Source organism: Lepidochelys kempii, chromosome 23 (assembly GCF_965140265.1).
Source record: "Lepidochelys kempii isolate rLepKem1 chromosome 23, rLepKem1.hap2, whole genome shotgun sequence".
Lineage (NCBI taxonomy): Eukaryota > Metazoa > Chordata > Testudines > Cheloniidae > Lepidochelys > Lepidochelys kempii.
Window position 1 is genome coordinate 1,227,943 of NC_133278.1, and position 22,461 is coordinate 1,250,403.

The following is a 22,461-nucleotide window of genomic DNA, read 5'->3' on the forward strand; positions in this document are numbered from 1 at the left end:
TGGCTGGGATGAGTTGTGGGGGCTTGGTCCTGCTCTGAGCAGGGGGTTGGACTAGATGCCTCCTGAGGTTCCTTCCAGCCCTGATCTTCTATGATGACACAGGGTGCTGGGCTAGGGAGTTTGTGGCAAGAGCTGGGGACAAGAACCCAGGCGTCCGGGCTCCCAGCCCTAACCACGAGACCCCACCCCAGCCCAGGGCCGGGAGGGAACCCAGGCGTCCGGGCCCCACCCCCCAGCCCAGGGCCGGGAGGGAACCCAGGCGTCCGGGCCCCCACTCCTCGCCCAGGGCCGGGAGGGAACCCAGGCGTCCGGGCCCCCACTCCTCTCCCAGGGCCGGGAGAGAACTCACGCGTCCGGGCCCCCACTCCTCTCCCAGGGCCGGGAGGGAACCCAAGCGTCCGGGCCCCCACTCCTCTCCCAGGGCCGGGAGGGAACCCAGGCGTCCGGGCCCCCACTCCCCGCCCAAGGCCGGGAGGGAACCCAAGCGTCCGGGCCCCCACTCCTCTCCCAGGGCCGGGAGGGAACCCAGGCGTCCGGGCCCCCACTCCCCGCCCAAGGCCGGGAGAGAACCCAGGCGTCCGGGCCCCAGCCCCGCCCAGGGCCGGGAGGGAACCCAGGCGTCCGGGCCCCAGCCCCGCCCAGGGCCGGGAGGGAACCCAGGCGTCCGGGCCCCAGCCCCGCCCAGGGCCGGGAGGGAACCCAGGCGTCCGGGCCCCAGCCCCGCCCAGGGCCGGGAGGGAACCCAGGCGTCCGGGCCCCAGCCCCGCCCAGGGCCGGGAGGGAACCCAGGCGTCCGGGCCCCAGCCCCGCCCAGGGCCGGGAGGGAACCCAGGCGTCCGGGCCCCAGCCCCGCCCAGGGCCGGGAGGGAACCCAGGCGTCCGGGCCCCCACTCCTCTCCCAGGGCCGCGAGAGAACTCACGCGTCTGGGCCCCCACTCCCCGCCCAAGGCCGGGAGGGAACCCAAGCGTCCGGGCCCCCACTCCTCTCCCAGGGCCGGGAGGGAACCCAGGCGTCCGGGCCCCCACTCCTCGCCCAAGGCCGGGAGGGAACCCAGGCGTCCGGGCCCCCACTCCCCGCCCAAGGCCGGGAGGGAACCCAGGCGTCCGGGCCCCAGCCCCGCCCAGGGCCGGGAGGGAACCCAGGCGTCCGGGCCCCAGCCCCGCCCAGGGCCGGGAGGGAACCCAGGCGCCGGGCTCCGGTCGCGCAGGCGCGGGGCAGGGGTGACCGTGCGCCGCCAGGCCCAGGGGGCGGGGCCGAGGCCGAGGCCGCCCCGCGCTCTATGGTTCCCGCCGCCTAGAGGCGGCTCTGCGCGGGCCGCAGGGGAGGCCACTTCCTGTTCTCGCTGGTCGGCGCTTCCGGCTGGGCCTGGCTCCGGGCCCCGCGGAGCAGCGGAGAGGCCGGGCCGGCGCGGCGGTGAGCGGGGGGGTCTGGGGGAGAGCGGGGGGGCGGGGCCGTGGTGACGGGGGGGTCTGGGGGAGAGTTGGGGGGCAGGGGATGGGGGCGGGGCCGTGGTGACGAGGGGGCGCGGGGGGGTCTGGGGGAGAGTTGGGGGGCAGGGGATGGGGGCGGGGCAGTGGTGACGAGGGGGCGCGGGGGGGTCTGGGGGAGAGTTGGGGGGCAGGGGATGGGGCGGGGCCGTGGTGACGGGGGGGCGCGGGGGAGTCTGGGGGAGAGTTGGGGGGCAGGGGATGGGGGCGGGGCAGTGGTGACGGGGGGGCGCGGGGGAGTCTGGGGGAGAGTTGGGGGGCAGGGGATGGGGGCGGGGCAGTGGTGACGGGGGGCGCGGGGGGGTCTGGGGGAGAGCGGGGGGGCGGGGCCGTGGTGACGGGGGGGTCTGGGGGAGAGTTGGGGGGCAGGGGATGGGGGCGGGGCCGTGGTGACGAGGGGGCGCGGGGGGGTCTGGGGGAGAGTTGGGGGGCAGGGGATGGGGGCGGGGCCGTGGTGACGGGGGGGCGCGGGGGGGTCTGGGGGAGAGTTGGGGGGCAGGGGATGGGGGCGGGGCCGTGGTGACGGGGGGGTCTGGGGGAGAGTTGGGGGGCAGGGGATGGGGGCGGGGCCGTGGTGACGGGGGGGCGCGGGGGAGTCTGGGGGAGAGTTGGGGGGCAGGGGATGGGGGCGGGGCAGTGGTGACGGGGGGGCGCGGGGGAGTCTGGGGGAGAGTTGGGGGGCAGGGGATGGGGGCGGGGCAGTGGTGACGGGGGGGGCGCGGGGGAGTCTGGGGGAGAGTTGGGGGGCAGGGGATGGGGGCGGGGCAGTGGTGACGGGGGCGCGGGGGGGTCTGGGGGAGAGTTGGGGGGCAGGGGATGGGGCGGGGCAGTGGTGACGGGGGCGCGGGGGGGTCTGGGGGAGAGTTGGGGGGCAGGGGATGGGGCGGGGCCGTGGTGACGGGGGGCGCGGGGGGGTCTGGAGGAGAGTTGGGGGGCAGGGGATGGGGGCGGGGCAGTGGTGACGGGGGGCGCGGGGGGGTCTGGGGGAGAGTTGGGGGGCGGGGTCGTGGTTACGGGGGGGTCTGGGGGAGAGTTGGGGGGCAGGGGATGGGGCGGGGCCGTGGTGACGGGGGGCGCGGGGGAGTCTGGGGGAGAGTTGGGGGGCAGGGGATGGGGGCGGGACCGTGGTGACGAGGGGGAGTCTGGGGGAGAGTTGGGGGGCAGGGGATGGGGGCGGGGCAGTGGTGACGGGGGGCGCGGGGGGGTCTGGGGGAGAGTTGGGGGGCAGGGGATGGGGGCGGGGGCCATGGTGACTAGGGGGTGTCGGGGCATGGGGGGTGTCTGGGGGAGAGCGGGGGGGCGGGGCCGTGGTGACGGGGGGGTCTGGGGGAGAGTTGGGGGGCAGGGGATGGGGCGGGGCTGTGGTGACGGGGGGCGCGGGGGGGTCTGGGGGAGAGTTGGGGGGCAGGGGATGGGGCGGGGCCGTGGTGACGAGGGGGAGTCTGGGGGAGAGTTGGGGGGCAGGGGATGGGGGCGGGGCAGTGGTGACGGGGGGCGCGGGGGGGTCTGGGGGAGAGTTGGGGGGCGGGGCCGTGGTTACGGGGGGGGTCTGGGGGAGAGTTGGGGGGCAGGGGATGGGGGCGGGGCCGTGGTGACGGGGGGCGCGGGGGGGTCTGGGGGAGAGTTGGGGGGCAGGGGATGGGGGCGGGGCCGTGGTGACGAGGGGGAGTCTGGGGGAGAGTTGGGGGGCAGGGGATGGGGGCGGGGCCGTGGTGATGGGGGGCACGGGGGGGTCTGGGGGAGAGTTGGGGGGCAGGGGATGGGGGCGGGGGCCATGGTGACTAGGGGGTGTCGGGGCATGGGGGGTGTCTGAGGGAGAGTGGGGGGGCTGGGGATGGGACTGTGGGGAGTCTGGGGAACTATCGGGGAGGAATTCGCTCAGCACATGGAGGGCGAGGTGGCTACTGAGGATTTTAGGGGGGAGAAATTCCTGGGGATTTGAGAGGGGTCGTGGGGCAGGGGTCGTGGGTTCCTGATCTCCTGCATTAGACTAAGCAGTTTGTGTCCCTAGCCGGGGCGGGGGGGGCGGTTTGAACCCAGGCAGTGGCCCCACAAAACCAGCCACTCTTGCTGGTCCAGCTGGAATCATGGTGGGACCAGCCCTCCTGCCTTGAGTGCAGGGCTTTGGGCTAGCCGAGCTCTCGAGGTCCCAGCCCTGATTCCAGCCCTCAGAAAGCCTGGTGAGCAGCTGCTAGTTATTGGTTCCTGTGGCCGCGGCCCGTCCATTTTTTAACTTTCATTCGCTGGCTGAAGCATGGAAATCTCTGTCCCCTTCTCTAATAGGGAAATAGTCCCAGCCAGGCAAGCGAACATGCTCACCAAGCACCCACTCAAGTCACCGTACGCTGCCAGAGCAGCAGGCCCCGCTCTGAACCCTCTGGAAGCGCGGGTCCGAAGTAGATGTTCATTTGCTCCAGCAGTGCATGATAACAAGACCCTGGAGGGATAATGACAGAGAATCATGACCTCGAGGGGGAGACAAGCTGCAGGAGAGAAGGAAATCTTAGCAACCAGATCATGATCCTAAAAATGCTCTCAAATAATGAGCTAGGGACAGGATATACAGGAAACTGACCACCATTGTCACCATGTGCGTCTGCATGGTCTCCATGAGCTGCCACTGCCCTCTGCGGCTGCCTCTTTAAAAAGCACTGAAGTATTTGTAGCCCAGGGCAAAGGACGAGAGCCTAACGTGGTCTGTCAAAAATCCCTTCTTGTCATAAGAGCCGCCATTGTAGAACCAGACTGGGGGCGTTGTGCTTTAAACTCCTGGCCTGGGAGTGGGTAATGGGCTATTCTTGTTCCATGAATGCCAGCGATGGAATTCTGCCTGCGTCATTTGTGAAGCACAGTTGCCTTAATAATATGTTGCTTCATTGCAGGCTTTTCACCAACGTGATAGCCAGGCCCCGCCGGGGTCTTTCTGGATTTCCCACAATGGTGTCAGTTACAATGGGTAAGTCTGAAATGAGGCTATTTTGATTTTTGAAGGTATCCCCCTTCTTGTGTAAACAGAGATCTCAGTAAGACGATAGCCCTGGCGTAAAGGTGCTCAGAAGAGCAGATTTTATCGCTAACTTTTGTGGCATATTTAAATGTCAGAGGAATTCAGCGGCTGGTGCTTGAGCAGCCAGGCTGATGTGTGACAGCAGCTGTGAATGCTCGGCATGTGGTGCCAGGGATCTGTGTGCTAAACCACAGAAAAGATACTGAAGTGACATTACGATCATGACTGAAACCTCCAAAGGCCAGGAAATCCAGAGATAAAGCTCGTGACTCCACTGCCTGTTGCAGCACATAGAGCATAATGTCCTGCTGTTGTTTAGAGTCCTCTGCAATTCTGATAAACTTGAGGGTGGATTATGAAGAGTTTGTACTTTAATTCTTAGTTTTGTTTCATTCTCACTTTACTTCATGAAGCTTGAGCTTAGAATACATTCCATGCTTTCAGATTGAATGTACCAGCTGATGATGTGATGCTGCTTTAATTTAGGTTTCTCTCTCCTCTCTGTGTTTCCAAATGACTAAGAATTTGATGGATAAGGAAGCTGCAGTGAAGCATTTTCAGTAATAGCTGTGTGATGATTTGTGGCTCGTAAAGGTTTAGCCACCCACTGATTCTTTTCCTCCCCCCAGAGAAGTAACACCAACATCTTCATGAAAGAATAATGTTGAATCTACACAAAACTGGCTAGAGGGAGGGAAGGAAGGCACCTGCTTGGTACTGATTTACCCTGCTGCTGTGTGGGAGTCTCAGGACTTTCCAAGTAGCACTGTGGGGACTCAAAGGTTTGCCTGAGGGCCAGAGTAGTGACTTGCCAGGAGCCCAGGAGATGCATCTAACTGACCTACAGTGCATCAGGTTGTAGTTTCCCTGTGGGAGGCACTGCACAGCCACAACAGAGAGATGGTGCCTGCCCCAATGAGTAAACAATGGAAGTGTCAAACGAGACGACAGCCAGCCAGGGAGTATCAGGCAATGATGAGACCATGTTGGTCAGCACAATGGGCAGTGTTTTCTGATCATCCACAGGCTATCGTGTTATGGTGATTTATGATTTCTCTATTTTTTGTCTGTTTCTCTCTCCCTGTGTCTCAAGCAGTTGTCACTGCCACTGCATGTATTGGCTGGCAGGATGACTACTCTGGGGGCCTGCAGCTCTTGTCAGATCTCTGCCTGGTTCGAGGGCATCAGAGCAGACTGCTGTTAATTTAATCGCATTACTTAGGATCTGTTTTGTGTCTTGCATCTTTCAGCTACATCTGAGTGGATTCAGTTTTTTAAGGAAGCTGGGATTCCTCCAGGCCCTGCTGTCAACTATGCGGTTATGTTTGTGGATAACAGGTGAGGCTTCAGCGAGACACAGGCAACCATTTTCCATCACTTAAAATAAAATAGTGGACATGAACATCCTGAACTGAACATGCTTCACAGTGTCAGCGGCAGACTTATTTCTTCATTAGCCCAGGCTAAAGGAAAGGGATACATGCTAAACTTCGGGCGCTCTCTGTGCTTACGGCAGCTCACGTCCCTGCTCCCTGCCTCAGCGGGTGAGAAGACATGCTGCTTTTAGAATACCTTGCAGGTGTAAATAGCCCTGTGTATGTTAAGTATTAATTGTCTCAGGGTGAGTTAAACGTCTCTTGAGTTGAATAGGGACTTCCTTTCTGGGTGGGAGGGACAAGTTTGCCACTAAAGAATCTCTTGGGTAATTAATTGTTGGAGGATAATTAGCATTGGAACATCTTCCCCAGGGGTGTGGGGGATTCTCCATCACTGCCAGTTTAAATCAGGATTGGATGTTTTTCTAAACATGCGCGGCAGGTCTCTGGCCTGTGCTCTACAGGGGGTCAGACTAGTGTTCACAGTGGTCCCTTCTGGCCTTGGAATCTTGCTCCTAGCCGTTCTAGTCCCCATCGTTCTGTGCGGAGTCCTGGGCTCCACACCCTGCAGCCCCAGTGAGGATGCTGCTCACATTGCACCAGTATTCTTTTGCTGGGAGGAATGGACATAGCTCTTCGCTCCAGCCTTTCAGCAGCGCTCCTTGGTCCCCCAGCAGGGGTGACACATGAGACTTCTGTCAGATGATCTGACCCTGAGCTTCCCAGCACTTGTGGGCATGTAGATCCTATGATATATTTTGCAGGAGAAAGAAAGGGTATTAGCCCTGGTGTCCTAGCCAAATTCCAGTCTGCTTAATTAGTTACATTAATATTAATCGGATACCTGATTCTCTTTCCCTTCCAGCATTGTGAAGCCTAGCTGCGTTCTGTTACCAGCTGCTGCCCTCCATCGCAGAGCTGAGATATGATCTTTTTGTACTTTAATTATCTTGCATGGGGTTCATGAGGGTCAGTTAACTTGTAAACACTTCGAGATCCTCCAGTGTAGGGTGTGGAAAGTCTTTACCCATTGATGAAGTATTTGCTCCATGCTTTGTTCTCTACAGAATCCAGAAGAACATGCTGCTGGACCTGAACAAGGAGATCATGAATGAGCTAGGGATCACGGTGGTGGGGGATATTATCGCTATCCTCAAGCACGCTAAAGTTGTTTACAGACAGGTAATCTGTCTGTCGGTGGGTTGGTTTGCACTGGTCACACCAGTTGGTTGGTTTGCACTCTTCCTCATCAGTGTGAGCTCAAGTAGGCTTTTCTGTTTGGACAGCCGGAGCTTGGTGCCAGGCTTTTGAACCACAGGGTGTAAAATAGTCTAGGAATCAAATTTTCTAAACTTCAGTGACTTCTGCCCTTTGGGAATGCCTCTGGATTTCCCCAGAAGCAAGGCTCACATTGGAAAGTGAGGATAATTAACCATCGGGACAGCTTTCCAAAGGGTGTGGTGGAGTCTCCAGGATTTGGAGACTTCAGCTCAAGGCTGGATTCTTCTTTCTTTCAATTGCCAGCTACTGGGCTGGATCCAGGACTCACTGGGGTAAACCCTCTGGCCTGTGTTGTGCAGGAGGCCAGACTGGATGATAGTGGTCTGTTCTGGCCTTAATAGTTATGAATTTTAAAGATGTGGCAGCCCATGAAACCCTTCCTAGTGTTCTAACGCATTCCCATAGCACCTTCCGTTTAAAGCTCTCCGCCTGCTCTGAACCCACACAGCCAGGCTGGACAACAGTCCAGTGGCGTAGGAGGGGAGCCTATGCCCCCGTTTTGTGTATGGAGTAAAGCGAGGCAGCGACGTAAGGCTGCATGACTGGGGTCACATAGCAAGTTACTGGCAGAGTTTGGAATAGAACCCAGGAGTTCTGACTCTGGCCCCTTTCTCTGAGCACTAGACAGTGCTCACTTCCCGATGAATGCTGAACTTGAGAGGTGAGGGGAAAGTGCTAGACATAAGCTCATTCCTATGCCAAACCCTGGGCAGAGAGCGGCTCTTACGCTGTATTGGCCTGTTTGGAGCCTTCCGGCCCATCTGAGGGAGCCGGGTGTCCATGCTGCTTCAGCCCTAAGAACCATCCCGAGGGGAGTCCGAGAGCCATGCGGGTGTTTGCTCTGCTTGAACGGAGCCTTCATATTGCATTGGGACTTTGCCTCCACGCTGTCAGGGAGAGCAAGGGTGACGGGAAATCCTGTCGAATGGGAAATCGCCTTGGTCTCTTTTAGGAGATGTGCAAGGCAGCTACTGAATCGGTGTCCTCCAACCAGCCAAGTGCGCAGTCCGAGCGCCGCAGGAGCACCACCAGCGGTACGTACAGGCCCGCGGGACCGACCCTGGGCTTCGGCACGTGCCGTAAATCGGGTCTCTCCTTCCCCCTCCTAAGCTCCGGTGTTCCGCCTCGCGTCTCCTCCGAAAGGGAGTCTCACACCTAATCTACATATGCTGGAGCATGTGGCAGCTGTCTTCATCTTCAGTACTGATCTGTAGCCCATGGAGACCTCAGGTCCCAGCAGAAGATGCGCTGGCTTGATTCTGTCTGTCTGGTGATTCCCACTAGGCCTGATGTTGCCTATGGGCTGCTCTTCTGTATTCAAAGGAGGGTGCCATTGTCTGGGCCACGCTTTGGCCACTCTCAGCTTAGTGGCTTTTAGCTTCCCAGGACGCAGTCTCTTGTCTTTATGAATATGGTACTAGAATTGCTTGGGAAATGACTTCGTTGCTGGCTCTCCTGCTTTCCTGGGGTGTAGGCAGCAATTGTAATACCCGTCGTCCTCTGCACCACTCCGTTGTTTAACGGGGCAGGGCTAGCACACAGGGATGCTTTTTCCTTCTCAGCCTGACCAAGCCCCTGGGGGTTGGGAGCTAGGGAGCAGAACAGGAGCCCCGCTCCGTCATGTACGCTAGGAATACGTCACCGGTGCCTGATGTAGCTCTGTCACCAGCTATTCTTGCCTTCCAGCTGCCACCCGTATGATCGCTAACAGTTTAAGCCGAGATTCGCCACCTGCTACCCCTGTCCGTAGACCCGACACCAGTACGTCCAAAATCTCTGTTACTGTGTCCAACAAAATGGCTGTGAAGAACGCAAAAGCAGGTATGAGGGAAACCTCTGAAATGCAGCATTGGGAGCTCTTTTTTTCTCTCATTATTCTAAAGTGTTAGGTACTGTTGCTGTGAGCTACTTACCCGCTGCTGTGCTCCACCCCAGAGCTGGTTGCGTTTCAGTGGTGAGCGTGGTGATTTCTGCCTGGTTGTGTGATTACTGATTATGTTTTGTGATATGGGCCTGTAAGGTGCTGTGTAAATGTAAATTACCGTTCTAAATAATTGGAGGGGGGGGGGTCTCAAAATTGCTATTATATCCATAACCTCCCACTTCCAGGTCACCAGTTCAGATCCAGCCTAGTCTAGAGGTGCTGCCATCTAGTCGCTGTTGGTGGTGGTCATGGTTCAGGAATTTCTGCCCCTCTGTCCCCTCTTGTGGTCTTGTCCAAGTGCACCTGTTCCCTCAGGATTCTCCCGCTCTCAGACTGGGATACGAGGCTATGGCACTGTGCTTATGCCCAGCAGGTGCTACTGACCTCAGAAGCCACAGGTCTGTTCCTCTGGGGCTTGTGACCAGCACTGGACACAGTGACCCCAACCAGCCCTCTTAAAACAGAGCTTTGTTTAATCTCAGCAGGAGGAACCCGGCCTAACAAGAGAATAGAGCTTAAAACAGAAAAAAGCCCACATGGGTGTTTACCTGCCTAGAGGCTCGTCTTCCTTTGGCAGAGACCCTAGCAGACTCAGCTTCCTCATCACCCTCAGCCTCAGGAAGTCGGGGGGCAGTTTCTCCCCGTTAACTGTCTATCCAAACCAATCTCTCTCCCCTCCACGGAGCATGTTTCTTTAAATCCACCTCAGGCTTTTGAGCTCTTCCCCATTCCTGAACTCTGTGTGTCCCAGTTCTGGGAAAGCTGGGTTTGGCGACAGCATATCACAGTTAATTGTCTGGGGTGTTTGCTATGGGGCTCCTATCTGGGCTGTTGTCTGTTTTCCTAGGTAGTTTCCTGTCCCCCTGGTTACTGAATTAATGCAGTGTGTGCATAACAGTAAACATTTCTGCAATACTCAGACAAACATATAGAGCATATAAAATTCATAGATCGTTACAGGCAACTCCAAATCTATCAATGGGGGTCTCAGTCCAGGTCCCAGAGGACAGATATTCCCTTCGCTGAAATCCACCCCCACAACTAACAACAATAAGTGGTTGTCAATATTCCCAGCAGGGGAGCCAAGGGCTGCATGATCAGCAGAGAGCGAGCTCTCCTGGGGGATGCGGGGGCTCCCTCCAGGGCTACCCCCTGTATGTACTTTGTTGGATAGAGGATGTCAGTCCCACGGCTGGCAGGCCTGCTAATGCTAAAGTCCTACTCAAATGGCAGCTGGTCACAGGTGATCTGCACTGCACGGGGACTTTGGGGGAATATTTCTGCCAGTTCTGATCCAAAGTCCAGCACTGAAATGTACTTAGCAACTCTGGTTTTGTAGTTGCCTCATTATTAGCTGGGTCCTGTATGAAAGGAATATGGTGGAAAAACAGGGCCACAGAAATAAACCCAACCGTGTTCTTAAATCACTGCATAAAGGCCTCTGGGCAGAAGTGGTGACCAGGGAACCTTCTGGGTCATGTAATGATCTCCCAAAAGCTCTTTGGATGGAACAGGGAGCTCAGACTAGTTCGTGGGAAGACCGGCTGGAACAGAGCAAATGGCCTCACGGATAGCTGAATTGGCACACCCAGAGCAGCTGGCAGCCCTGCCCCAGTTCTGGGGATGAAGCAGTGGAGGGAGCTTTGGAGTGAGGTCTCCTTGTGGAGACTTCAGTTAGTTCTACCAGATCCACTCCTGAGCAGTGCGGTGTGGTCACCAGTGACGCTACAGCCCAGGAGAGGAACCAAGTGCAGCATGGGATGCAGTGTCCGTAGTGTTCTTTGATGGGTCTCTTTCTCTTTCCCCAAACTGTTCATCTGCAGTGGATCTGCCAGTCACTGAGGCCAAGCAGCTGCCTTCTCTGCAGGCCTTCTGGAGAGCAGAGAGTGCATCACAGCTGCTCTAGGGTACTCAACTCTGGCCACAAAGTGTGACTGGTGGGGCTGCAGAGCTGTCTGCCTTAATCCGTCCCTAAATATTGACTCCTCTGCCCCGAGCCTCTGGAAGCAAAACGCTTTATCCAGCAGGGTCCCCGGAGTGCGGGAGCTGATGGGGTAAAGCTGGAGTTAGCAGAGTCTGATCTCTTCTCCCCTTTGGCTTTTCCCCAGCTTTATGCGATCCAGCGGACGAGAGCCTGGTGGGCCCGGTGAAGCGACGACGAGTTACAGCGGAGATGGAAGGGAAGTACATCATCAACATGCCAAAAGGTACCACGCCCAGGACTAAGAAAATCCTGGAACAGCAGGCAGCAAAAGGTACCACTGGTATGTTCTTAGCCCCTTGGCAAAGTGTGTGTCTGTGCCTTCCCCAGATCCATTTGGCACATGGACGAACCCCGCATCAAGAGAGACCAGGTGGAGGAGCTCATATCTTTTATTGGACCAACTTCTGGTGGTGAGAGAGACCAGCTTTCCAGTCACACAGAGCCCTCCATCAGGGCTGGGAAGGAACTCCCAGCAAAGTGCAAGGCGGAACAGAGTTTAGCACAGTCAGTCTTACGATCTGTGCTAGCGACTTATGCTAAACAATCTGTTCCACCCTGTAGTTAGTTGTGACGCTCCAGGTACGCTTCCCAGCCCTGAAGAAGAGCTCTGTGCTTGTCTCTCACCAGCAGAAGTTGGTCCAGCAAAAGCTATTACCTCACTCCCCTTGTCTCTGCTGTCTGACATGGGTACAGCTGCACTGCCTGCCCCCTGATGTCTTACAGTGAATGTGGCTGCTGGTGATTAGCAGAGACCTAGTACTTAAGACACGCTTGTAAAATAGAAGGTGAACGGTACTTCCACGCCCGCTCAACGAGGTCGTGTGACGGGGAAGGGGGGCGAGCCACGTCGAACCAGCCCTGTGAGACTGACAAACTAGGGGTCACACACATGAGGCCTGATCTAGACATGGAGTTGGTACTAGTGGGTGTGATATCATTAACAGTGTGGTTATACTGGTACAGCCCCTAGTGTGGAAGCATTTATGGGTACCGAGGTGCCTTGTACTGGCACAGCTTATTCCTCTCCCCATGTGGAAATAGCTGTACTGGGGTAAAGCATCTGGGCACTGCGTCCACATGAGGGGTTGTGGACATTCAGTTAGGCTGCTATAGTTGAAGGGGGACAACTTTTTAGCCTAGACAAGGCCTTCGTGTATGTGGGACTTTCAAGGGAGGCCTGAAAGCCAAGGTCCTGTTGAGAGTCATGCGGAGAGCCCGAGAGCACCTGGCTGGTTTCTGTGAGAGTCCTGGCCAAGTGCTCCTTTCCCGCAATGTCGAGCAGCATGTTGTACCCTGGCCGCTGTGCTCCACTCCAGAGGTGGCTGCATGTTAGGAGTGCTGTGCGCACACGAAGTCTTTGCAGCTCTTTGTGAGCCTTTGGAAGGAAGAGTGGGAGAGGCATGTCAAATATTCTCCTTCGGATGTCGGTGTGGGTACCGTCTGCAGTGGGGTTTGCAGCATTTGCTGCCAACGGGCCGGGGGGCGTATTTATAGAGGCAAGGTGGCCATTTCCTGCTGAACTTGGCTCACATCTGATGTGATGCCCCTTGTGGGTTTCCTAAAACCTTCCCCAGTTTCCTTCTTGTGGAAGCCTGAAAGCCCTTCTCTCATCTTTGCTGCTGCCAGGTGTGCCCAGGACATCTGTGTTTGACCGGCTGGGAGCTGAGATGAAGGCAGACACAACCACTGGGAATAAGGTGAGAGGGAAGGGTGTTTCCATGGTGGTGGAACCTGACTAGCTTGTGAGAGAGCACAGGGGCTGCGAGCGCCCTGCGTCCTGGCCAGAAGTCCCTTGCTGTGCTCTGTGTTCCATTGAAATCCAGGGCATGGCTCACCGTGAGGGTGGGACAGTCTGGCTCCTGGTGTCATAACCAGGCGTGTATGCTTTGCACGCACAGGGCAGAAATGCTGTTGGTGGGGGGGTCTCGGAGCTCCTTCTCCTCCAGCTCGGTGTTACCGCTCTGTGGCCCATCGCTGGTGTACTTGGGCTCCCAACCTGAGCGTTCCTGTTCTCACAGCCGCCTTCATTGCCTTCACGTCGATTCATTCAGGATCCGCAGCCACAGTTGAAAGGCTGAGAAGGGGTCAGGTCATTTCTGCTACAGCTGGCGTTCGTTAAATCAGAGAGAGCAAACCCTCCGCTCCCTGGCCGTTTGCGGCCTCTGTGAAAAGATTCAGGTCTGGGATCCATTCCTAGTGGACAGGTGCTCGTGTCACAGAAATAACCACGATACTTAGCGGCCTTGTTGGCCGCCTTAACCAAGAGAGGGTGTTAAATGATCCACGGAAACGAAGGTCCCCTCTGGGCCATGGTGTGCATGTCGGGGGAGGGGGGAAGCACGTGCCCTGATGCTTCTCTGCCTGTTCTGGAGGTGAAGGACTTGGGTCTCTATGGTTGACACGTAACACCTGTCACTGTTAGCACATTCACATCAAAACCTGAGGCGCACCTGAAACAGAGAGGTGGTGCTGGACTGGGATTGAGGAATCCTGCGATCTGTTCCCAGCTCTGCCACCAACCTCTGGGTGACCTTGGGCTAGTCATGCCCCCCTGTTCCTCAGTTTCCCCAGCTCTGCTATGGGCTAGATACTGATCTCGTGTTGAGATCTAGAGACAGAAATTTCTACCTCAGAGCAAGGTGGTCGTGTGATTATTAACCCTCCAGAATTGTATGGCTCTCTCCAATGAACATGAAGTGGAAGAATATTTTACCGACCATGCTCCGTTTTAGGAGAAGAATAATCCCTTGCTCTGATCTAGCACTTTTTGTCAGTGCATCTTGGAGCACATTGCAAAAGAGGGCTATATAATTTCTCCCATTTGGGGAAACTGAGGCATGGTGCGGAAAGGGGACTTTCCCCAGGTCACCCAGCAGGCAGATAGCGGAGCTGGGAACAGAACCTGTGTCCCAGTCCAGTTCTCAGTCCACTAGGCCAAACTGCCTTCCCATTTTTATTCCTTTTGCGCATGTGTGACTAATGCCTGGGATGCATTGCAGCCTACAGGGGTCTTCAGCCGACTGGGGGACACACTGGAGGCAGAGGAGGATAAAGTCACAGAGAGCGACGATGACTGCTCCGTCCTGCAGTATGCTGGGGTCCTGAAGAAGCTCTCCAAGCCTTTACGCAAGGAAAGTGCCAAACCAGGAGTAACCATCAAAGCAAAAGCCACGAGCTCGGAGGCAAAACCAGCTGTGACGACCATTCGGCGACTTGGCAACAAGAGCACTAGCCTGGCGGCGAAGGAAAAGAAGCCGGAATCAGCGTCCAAAGTCAGTGTCGTACAGAGACTGGGCAAGCCCGCCCTGCCCACTGAGGCCCAGGACAGCAGCGTCACCAGCACGAAGAACAAAGCTGAGCCGCAATTCAGGGTCACTCTAAAGAGGACTTTGGGTAGTGCTAAGGTAAGCAGCACCAGTGAAATCTATAGCGCTCAGATGGACAATACAGGGACTGTTAGTGTCTTTAAAAGACTGGGCAAGAAGGCAAACTGACCCGTGAAAAGCGCCTGGAAGGTTTGGTTCTGTGGCCGCTAGCGTCCGAACCACTTTGTCCTTCGTCTGCATTGTTACCACTCTCTTGACGTGCGTGAAACCCTCTGTGGGGGATTCCCCGAGACCCGTCTCTGTCTCCTTCGGCAGGATCGGGGCGCCTGGCCCACACCCAACTTGGCTTGAGTGGAGTGTGCGTTTGCTCTGATCCTGGCTCATTCCTTACCATTAAACTCAAAGGGTGCGAGCTGCTGTGTGAAATGAGTTGGGATTCTTGCATGGTGGGTGCCTACGTCAAAACAGAACCATCACAATTGGTGTCAGTTGTGAGCCCCCTTGTCTGGAGGCCTCAGCAGAGACGACCAGGCGAGAATGGGCCATGGAGACTACGCCCCTACTCCCTCAGTGGGTCTGCGGCACGGCGGAAGCCTGGGCTCTGGATAACGGAGGGTTTTCTTCTCCCAGGCTGTTGTCCGAGCACCTTTCACCAGCGCTAAAGTTCACTGAAAGCTTTTTTCTATTCTTTTTTTCTATCTTTTTCCCTCTGCAGGTTCTTGCCTGTATCTAGGAAGTAGCATCTCGAGGTCTCCGTACAGAGATAATATGGAGTGGGGACACTGTGCTGGAACTCTTGAGTCTAAGAGGGTTTCCTAGCAACCTATAAAACCAAACGTAAGGGCTCCAGGACACTGCGCAGACGTTTGTTTGAATGTTGTCAGTCCAAGAGTATTAATCTAAGAACCACGGGAGATGTCTCTTCTCCTTCCGTCCTCACGCCTGCTCTTGTGCGAACATTTCTTAGTACCTTTGCTAGCTTCGCTGCACCTGCCTCTTCCCAGTACAGCCTTGCACTTGTGTTCCAGGCATGGGTTTCCACCCGGCTCTGTGCAGACATTGCACTCTGAGAGGTGTGGCATGGGTTCTAACAGGTCCGTGGGCAGCTCCAGTGTCTGCCAGGAGCATGCTACGCGTATGCGTGGCCTGGATGTGTTTGGTCAGTTCAAGAAATAATATTTTGTTTGCGGGGGAGGGGGAGAGAGTTTGTTCAGACTTCAGTGGCCAGTTGCCCTAAACTGTAAAGGCTGTCCAATTCTGCACAGGGCCAGCTTTCTCTTCGGATTTCCCAGGTCAGATCGATCGGCCTCATCCCCAGAGGCTAGATACTGGCGTTGCTTTCCCGGAGGCAGCAGAGCTGCCCTCTCCTGAAGGGATTTCAGCACCCTCGTGCTGAGTGGCTTGGTTTTGAGTAGGCCGGAGACTCAGCAGTGAAGTAATTTTGCACATGTGCAAATACAAAGGCAGATGTCTGGCTTTGGTTACGTCTCAGCTTCTCTGTCCCCAGGGAAGGCAACAGGCCTTGCTCCCCTTCCTAAAAGGCAGGACTCCTGTACATTATTTTCTGTAGGGAGACTAGACGGTTATGCTGCTGTGTCCAGCCTGGGACAGGAGCCAGGGTCGCTACCATGCTGTGTGGTGGACCCCACGCAAAGCCCCATTCCGAGTGGACACGTGCCTGTATCGAAGAGCCACGGGTGCAGTTGGTGCTGTCACTCCTGGGGGAAAGGCCGAGGACCGAGTCCTCTCTCCCATCTCGGTCAGAACGTAGCATATGACGGGCAGCTTGTCCTGTTCCGTGAAGAGAGGGTAGTCACAGGGCTGTGGGCCAGCTAGTTCCAATGGCAGTTTGTGCTCCCCTCTTCCCCTCCCTAAAGGGGGTTACTCCTCCCTAGTAGGTACTGGGGGAGCGGGGAAGAGGTTAATGCCCGTCAGGCTAGCTGGGCAGCTGTCTGGAGTTCACAGACAAAGCTTGGCAGTGTCCCGAGAGAGGTTCCCTGGCTCTGTACCTGCTGGAACACCAGACTACGGTGGTCACATGCAGCCCACAGACCTGGAGCATGGCGTGCAGCCGCACCCTCCCTTGGTGAGTGCTGCAGGATATTCGGGTAAAGAGCACTAGGTTAGCGCTAAGTGAGTTATCTTACTAAAGAGAGTGTAACCTGCCAGATAGGCCCCAGCTGGCAACGCTCCATCTTGGCATAGCCGGATATGCTGGGAGCATCTGTGGGACATGGCGCCGGAGCAAAGATGAGTGGCTGCCGTTGGCTTCCTTACCAACTGATTAAGTGTGGTTGTCACTGTAGACCACCTCTGCCCTAACACCAATGCTGCGTTAGCCTGCCATGTCGTCGTGCGGTGTCAGGTCTCTCTCTGTTGATACTGCAGCTGAGGCGCTGGACTGAAGGACTGACTGTTAATCCAAACAACGATTCCTCCGTCTTTTATCTACTGTTCTTTATTAAGCCAAACAGGCGGTTTAATGTCTCTGGATATAGGCCTCCTCCTGAAGGAGATCCTGTCGCCTTTTTTGCTGTGGGTTTACTGCATCCCTTTAGCTTTTCTATTTTATAATCTGGTTTTCAGTGGTTGCCTGTATTGGTCTTCCTGTTTGTTCTGAAGTGCTAACTTTTCTTGTGAAACGCCCACTTTGCAGGCTCCTTAGGCTTTATAACGGGGTTAAAACAGGAGTGTTCAGCTGTGCGATGGAGATGAGGAGGAGAATCTTTGCTGCAGGGTGTTTCTGAAGGGAGGGGATGGGGTTATTGGATCCAAGAAAGGGAAGTTTGGTTTTTTTCCCCCCCAAAGACAAAATAGGAAAGATGGCATAACCCATTACTGAGCATTTTCGTTGTGCCTGCAAAAGGAGGGGTAAGTGTTCTGAATGTTTTTACACTGTTGGAGGCAAAACACTTTTTTTAAGGAGGAGAATGAAATCTGCACCCAGGCTACATTGTGTAGTCAGCGGCCAGGAGGCAGTAGAGATTTGTGTAATGCACTCAAGGCACGTGCCAGGATTCTTCAAGGATTCAACGTGCTGTTGCAATAAAGCATAAAAAAGACATACTCCTCTCATCCCTCCTTGGGCTTTAATGGATCTCTGCTGCTCAGAAATCCCTTTGGTTGCTTTTAAAGCAGAAGTCATGGTCTGGGGTGGCCTTGCAGATAGGGATAGTGCTATCGACTTACTGAGCACCTTCAGAGCCTCCGTGTGAAAAGGGCTGCACAATGGTGGACGTTATCCCCCTCTTGCAGATAAACTGCTAGTCAGAGTGCAGCGGTGGCCTGCCCAAGGAAGGGTCATGGCAAATCCGGGGGCAAGGACCCGGAGTCCTCGTCCCAGTTTGAGATGTCCGACTCTGGCTCCTAGAGACTAAACCACCCCCTTCTGCCCAGGGTGCTCAAAGCGTTTTACCCCTAGCAGTTTTGAAGGGAGTTTGTGCTTGTATTGAATATCTGCGGTAGCAGGTACCCCGTTTTTCCATTGACTCTGTTCCCTGGGGCAAAACTACCACGGTGCTGCCCAACAGCGTCTGTGAGACACTGTTGTTTTGCTAGTCTCTCCTCTGTTGCCTGGCAAAAGAAAATCCGAGGGTTTTAATTAACACTTGTCTTCCTGCTCCTGCTCTTCACCAGATCCCAGGGCCAGAAGGGAGCTTTCTGATCGGCTAGTCTGACCTGTCTAACCCACCTGCCCTCACTGCTGTTGCTTCATCCTTCCCGCCCTGTGCTTCCTTCGCTCAGCAAGCTCTTTACTGAGGATGCTGCTGAGTTCTGCCCCCCTCTTTCCCCCCGTGGGGATACTGCCATCTCTGCTTCCTGTGCCAAGGGGTAGCGTAGCAGCGCTGGTAAGCAGCTGCTGTGTTCCCCCCTGCCCTGGGGTGGGGGTGAGGAGGGGATGTATGGAATATATACACTGTAAAGTGTGTAGGATGCAACCCAAGAATTGTGATGTGTGTTGCAAATACACTCTAGCAAACGCTCCTAGGCTGGACCCCTAGGCTGATTTCACTGCTAAATCCGCTTTCTAGGTGTCTGCACAGCCAGGGGAGGTTAGCACACCCCCAGGAGTCCTGCAGGCACCAGGCTGAGCTGGGCTCAGCCCTGCTGCAGGGTGGATGTGTGTCTGAGGGCGTGGGGCTAGTGCCTGGTGGGGGCTAGGCTGTGGGGTTCTCCTGGGGAGGGGGTGGATGGAGATCAGGCCCTGCCCTGCCCCCCCCCCCCAGGACTCAGGGTTCTGCTGGCAGCTGGGGGGGTGGGGGGGATCAGGCCCTGCCCCCCCCAGGACTCAGGGTTCTGCTGGGGGGGGGGATCAGGCCCTGCCCCCCCCCAGGACTCAGGGTTCTGCTGGCAGCTGGGGGGGTGGGGGGGATCAGGCCCTGCCCCCCCCAGGACTCAGGGTTCTGCTGGGGGGGGGATCAGGCCCTGCCCCCCCCCAGGACTCAGGGTTCTGCTGGGGGGGGGATCAGGCCCTGCCCCCCCCCCAGGACTCAGGGTTCTGCTGGCAGCTGGGGGGGTGGGGGGGATCAGGCCCTGCCCCCCCCAGGACTCAGGGTTCTGCTGGGGGGGGGATCAGGCCCTGCCCCCCCCCCAGGACTCAGGGTTCTGCTGGCAGCTGGGGGGGGGATCAGCCCCCCCCCCGGACCCCGGGGTTCCTGTTTCTACCCTAAGCCTAACCCCGCACTGTTTGCGTCTCCAAAATCAATTATGCTCTATGGAAATCTATGCAAATCTATGCAGCGGCCAGAGGGCGGGGCTCTCAGGGCGCCCCGCCCACCAGCGGTTGCAAAGCGCTGCCAGCGTGCGGACGTGGTAGACTGAGAGGCGGGGGGCATGCGCACTGGGCTCCAGTGCGGCGCAGGCGCAGTCAGGCGCCGCCTGCCGATGCCGCTTGGCCGCATGCGCAGCGCGCCCTGTCCCGCCGTTTCTGCGCAGTGCGGCCCCTGGGCGGGCCCCGTCCCGACCCCCGCTTCCGGTGTATTGGAACCCGGGGGGCGGGGTTTCCGGGAGCGCGGGTGCTGCGGGGCCTGACGCGGCGGTGGAGCTGGGCCCCGCGGGGAGGGAGGCGGCACCGGGATGAGCAGCAGCCGCCGAGGGAGCGCGGGGCGCCCGTGACAGGTGGGGAGGCGGCCCCCCCCCGAGCGATCCCCCGCGATGGTACCGCCCGGGCCCCCAGCTTGCCCCCCCCCCGCGATGGTACCGTCCGGGCCCCCCTGCCCGCACCCGCGCGATAGTACCGCCCGGGCCCCCCGCCTTCCTTCCCCCGCCACGGTTCCGCCCGGGCCTCCTCCCGCGATGGTACCGCCCTGGCCCCCCCGCCCCCCCGTGGTACTGCCCAAGCCCCCTGCCGGCTCTCCGCCACGGTACCGCCTTGGCGCCCCCTCCCCGCGATGGAACCGCCCTGGCCCCCCCGCCCCCCCGTGGTACTGCCCAAGCCCCTTGCCGGCTCTCCGCCACGGTACCGCCTTGGCGCCCCCTCCCCGCGATGGTACCGCCCGGGCCCCTGTCCTCACCCCCCCCCCGCCATGGTACCTGCAGGGAGCCCCCCCCGTTCCCCTTCTCCCTGATGGAACCGGCCCGAACCCCCGGGCCGGGCGGGGGGGGCTCTCCCCGGGGGCGTGGGGGGGCCCGGCCTGGGGGGGGGGTCTGTCCCCAGGGGGGCCCGGCCTGGGGGGGGGGTCTGTCCCCAGGGGGACGAGCTGGGGGGGGCCCGGGCTGGGGGGGGGGGTCTGTCCCCAGGGGGGCCTGGGCTGGGTCTATCCCCAGGGGGGCCTGGGCTGGGGGGGGTCTGTCCCCAGGGGGACGGGCTGGGAGGGGGTCTGTCCCCAGGGGGGCCTGGGCTGGGTCTATCCCCAGGGGGGCCTGGGCTGGGGGGGGTCTGTCCCCAGGGGGACGGGCTGGGAGGGGGTCTGTCCCCAGGGGGACCGGCTGGGAGGGGGGCCCGGGCTGGGGGGGGTCTGTCCCCAGGGGGGCCTGGGCTGGGGGGGGTCTGTCCCCATGGGGACGAGCTGGGGGGGGTCTGTCCCCATGGGGACGGGCTGGGGGGGGCCCGGGCTGGGGGGGGTCTGTCCCCGGGGGGCCCAGGCTGGGATGGGGGGCCCGGGCTGGGGGGGTCTGTCCCCAGGGGGATGGGCTGGAGGGGGGGGTCTGTCCCCGGGGGGCCCGGGCTGGGGGGGAGTCTGTCCCCGGGGGTACCGGCTGGGAGGTGGGCCTGGGCTGGGGGGCGGTCTCCCTTGAAAGTTCAGCAGGGACCCTGGCTTGGGGTTTCTCTCTCCAGGGGGAGGAACTGGGGGAGGCAGCTCTGGAAGGTGATTCTGCTCTCCGGCCACCCGCCCCCCTGCGCCGTCACCCTTCTCCAGCGCAAGCTTCTGCCTGTCCGGCTGCTCTCGGTGGCACCTTCCTATTCAAAGGCCACCGGGCACCCCTTCCTCTTGTGCGGCTCCACGCCCTGCTAGGTTCGGGGCTGGAGTGTCTGTGACACCGGTACCCTCCTGCCCCAGTCCCAGGCACCTGCCTCCCCTGATCGCCTTTGAAAATCTCAGTGGTTGGTACAAAGTGTGGGGGCCCTGGGGAAGGGCATATCCTGTTAGGAATGTGTGTTACGAACCTGTCCTTAGCGCTTTCACCCTTGTGCTTTACGGGACAATGCTGAGACCCAAAACGGTGTCGTCTCCTCCTGGAGAATCCCTGTGTAACTTGTGCCTCCAAAACACCGAGAATGTCTTGCTGTTTGTCACTAAGACTTCTTTGAAAGCATCTGCTCCTTGCCATTTTATCCACAGGACAGGATGTAGGACGTCGTAGAGATGCAAATCTTTGAAACTAGTGTTTGGCTTCTGTTTTTCATTGCCACTTGGAAACCATAAACACTTAAAAATACACCCAAACTGTGCAAGTTGTAGGGCTGTATTTTTATCTCTGCATGCCAGTGACAGGGCTGAAAACCACTTGCTCTTCACTCTTGTGGATTCTTACTTGTCATCAGAATCCCTCGATAGCAGTATGGTTTGCTGTCAATATGGGAAAGCTGGGTAATAAACAAGGCAATATACTAAAAATAACTCAGAATAGCATTCGGGGCTTTGAAAACAGGTTTGTCTGCTTGCTTGCTGGTAAGTTAGAATTGGCAAGTGGGCAGTTGATGTTCTCCTTGTTGTTTCCATCTTCCGTTGTGCTTTGGGCAGCAGGTGCAATCTTGCTCTGCGTTGTACATAAGGTTGTATTAGAAATCCCAGCTTGTGTTGGCATTGAAAAATATAGAAAAGCAGATTTCCATAGGCCTTAAAATACAAGGGAGGTTAAGTTAATACTGAGCTTTTAATCTTAGCTTCCTGGAACTCGATTGCTTGGATTTCCCACTCTAGAAATGTTTTAATGCTATCACTTTTGTAGGCAATATGATTTGATTATAGTTGAGGTCAGAGCTCCATCCTGCTGGACAGACCCTGCCTCAAACAGCGGAGATGCTAAGACAAGATAGACCCAGGGTGCAAGTGGCGGCTGAGGCCCAGAATGGCGAAATAACTTCTCAGCTGAAGTTGCAGCAGGGCAGTGGCAGATCTGGGAACGGGAGCAAGGTTCTCTGACTGCTGGTCCAGCGCCGCCACCAATGGACTGCACTGCCTCAAAGATTAACTGTGTCCATCTGTCTGCTCTAAGGCAATGACTTCAGTGGGACGCTTTTGAGCAAAACGCTCTTTTGTCAGTGTTTGCAGGGTGGTTAAAAACACCGCTCTCCAGATAATTATCCAGCCTTCGGCTTTGCTGGCTGGAGTTGTAAGGGGGTAAGGAGGTGCAGTGCAATCTTGCAGAGAAGAGTAGAGGCGAATTTCAGGTGAAGGGGCTGTTCGTGTGGGGAAGAGGCTCTCCTTTGCCAGATGCAGTGTCTGCCCCAAACTTAGTCAAGGCTCAGTTGTAAGCAATTACGGTTGTTTGCTTTTCATTCAAGACTGTCCCCTTCCAGTAGGAGCTGAGCATGTAACCAGAGCTGGCCTGGTGAGAAACGGGCAATCAGGGCTTCCTGACGGAATGTACGAGGGGATTCTCAGTTTTCCACTGGAACAGGTAAAACTGTT

At 57.7% G+C, this 22,461-nt stretch overlaps 1 protein-coding gene across 7 annotated transcripts in view; it reads left to right on the forward strand.

Annotated features, from left to right (window-relative positions):
* The first annotated feature begins 1,316 nt into the window (after positions 1 to 1,316).
* Positions 1,317 to 22,461, forward strand: part of LOC140902128 (RAC-beta serine/threonine-protein kinase) — a 51,245-nt gene continuing 30,100 nt past the window's right edge. For 2 of the 7 annotated variants that reach the window (XM_073321852.1, XM_073321853.1), the window contains exon 1: positions 19,360 to 19,504. Coding sequence is in view for 3 of the 7 variants with exons in the window: in XM_073321859.1 (XP_073177960.1) it covers positions 4,354 to 4,444; positions 5,746 to 5,833; positions 6,939 to 7,053; positions 8,105 to 8,186; positions 8,839 to 8,973; positions 11,185 to 11,331; positions 12,687 to 12,757; positions 14,060 to 14,554 (1,224 nt within the window). In the remaining 4 variants the exon portion in view is untranslated. Of the gene's footprint in view, positions 1,415 to 4,351; positions 4,445 to 5,745; positions 5,834 to 6,938; positions 7,054 to 8,104; positions 8,187 to 8,838; positions 8,974 to 11,184; positions 11,332 to 12,686; positions 12,758 to 14,059; positions 17,451 to 19,359; positions 19,505 to 22,352; positions 22,451 to 22,461 lie in introns of those variants that run through there. The other 5 variants (XM_073321859.1, XM_073321856.1, XM_073321854.1 and 2 more) reach the window with 5 other exon arrangements.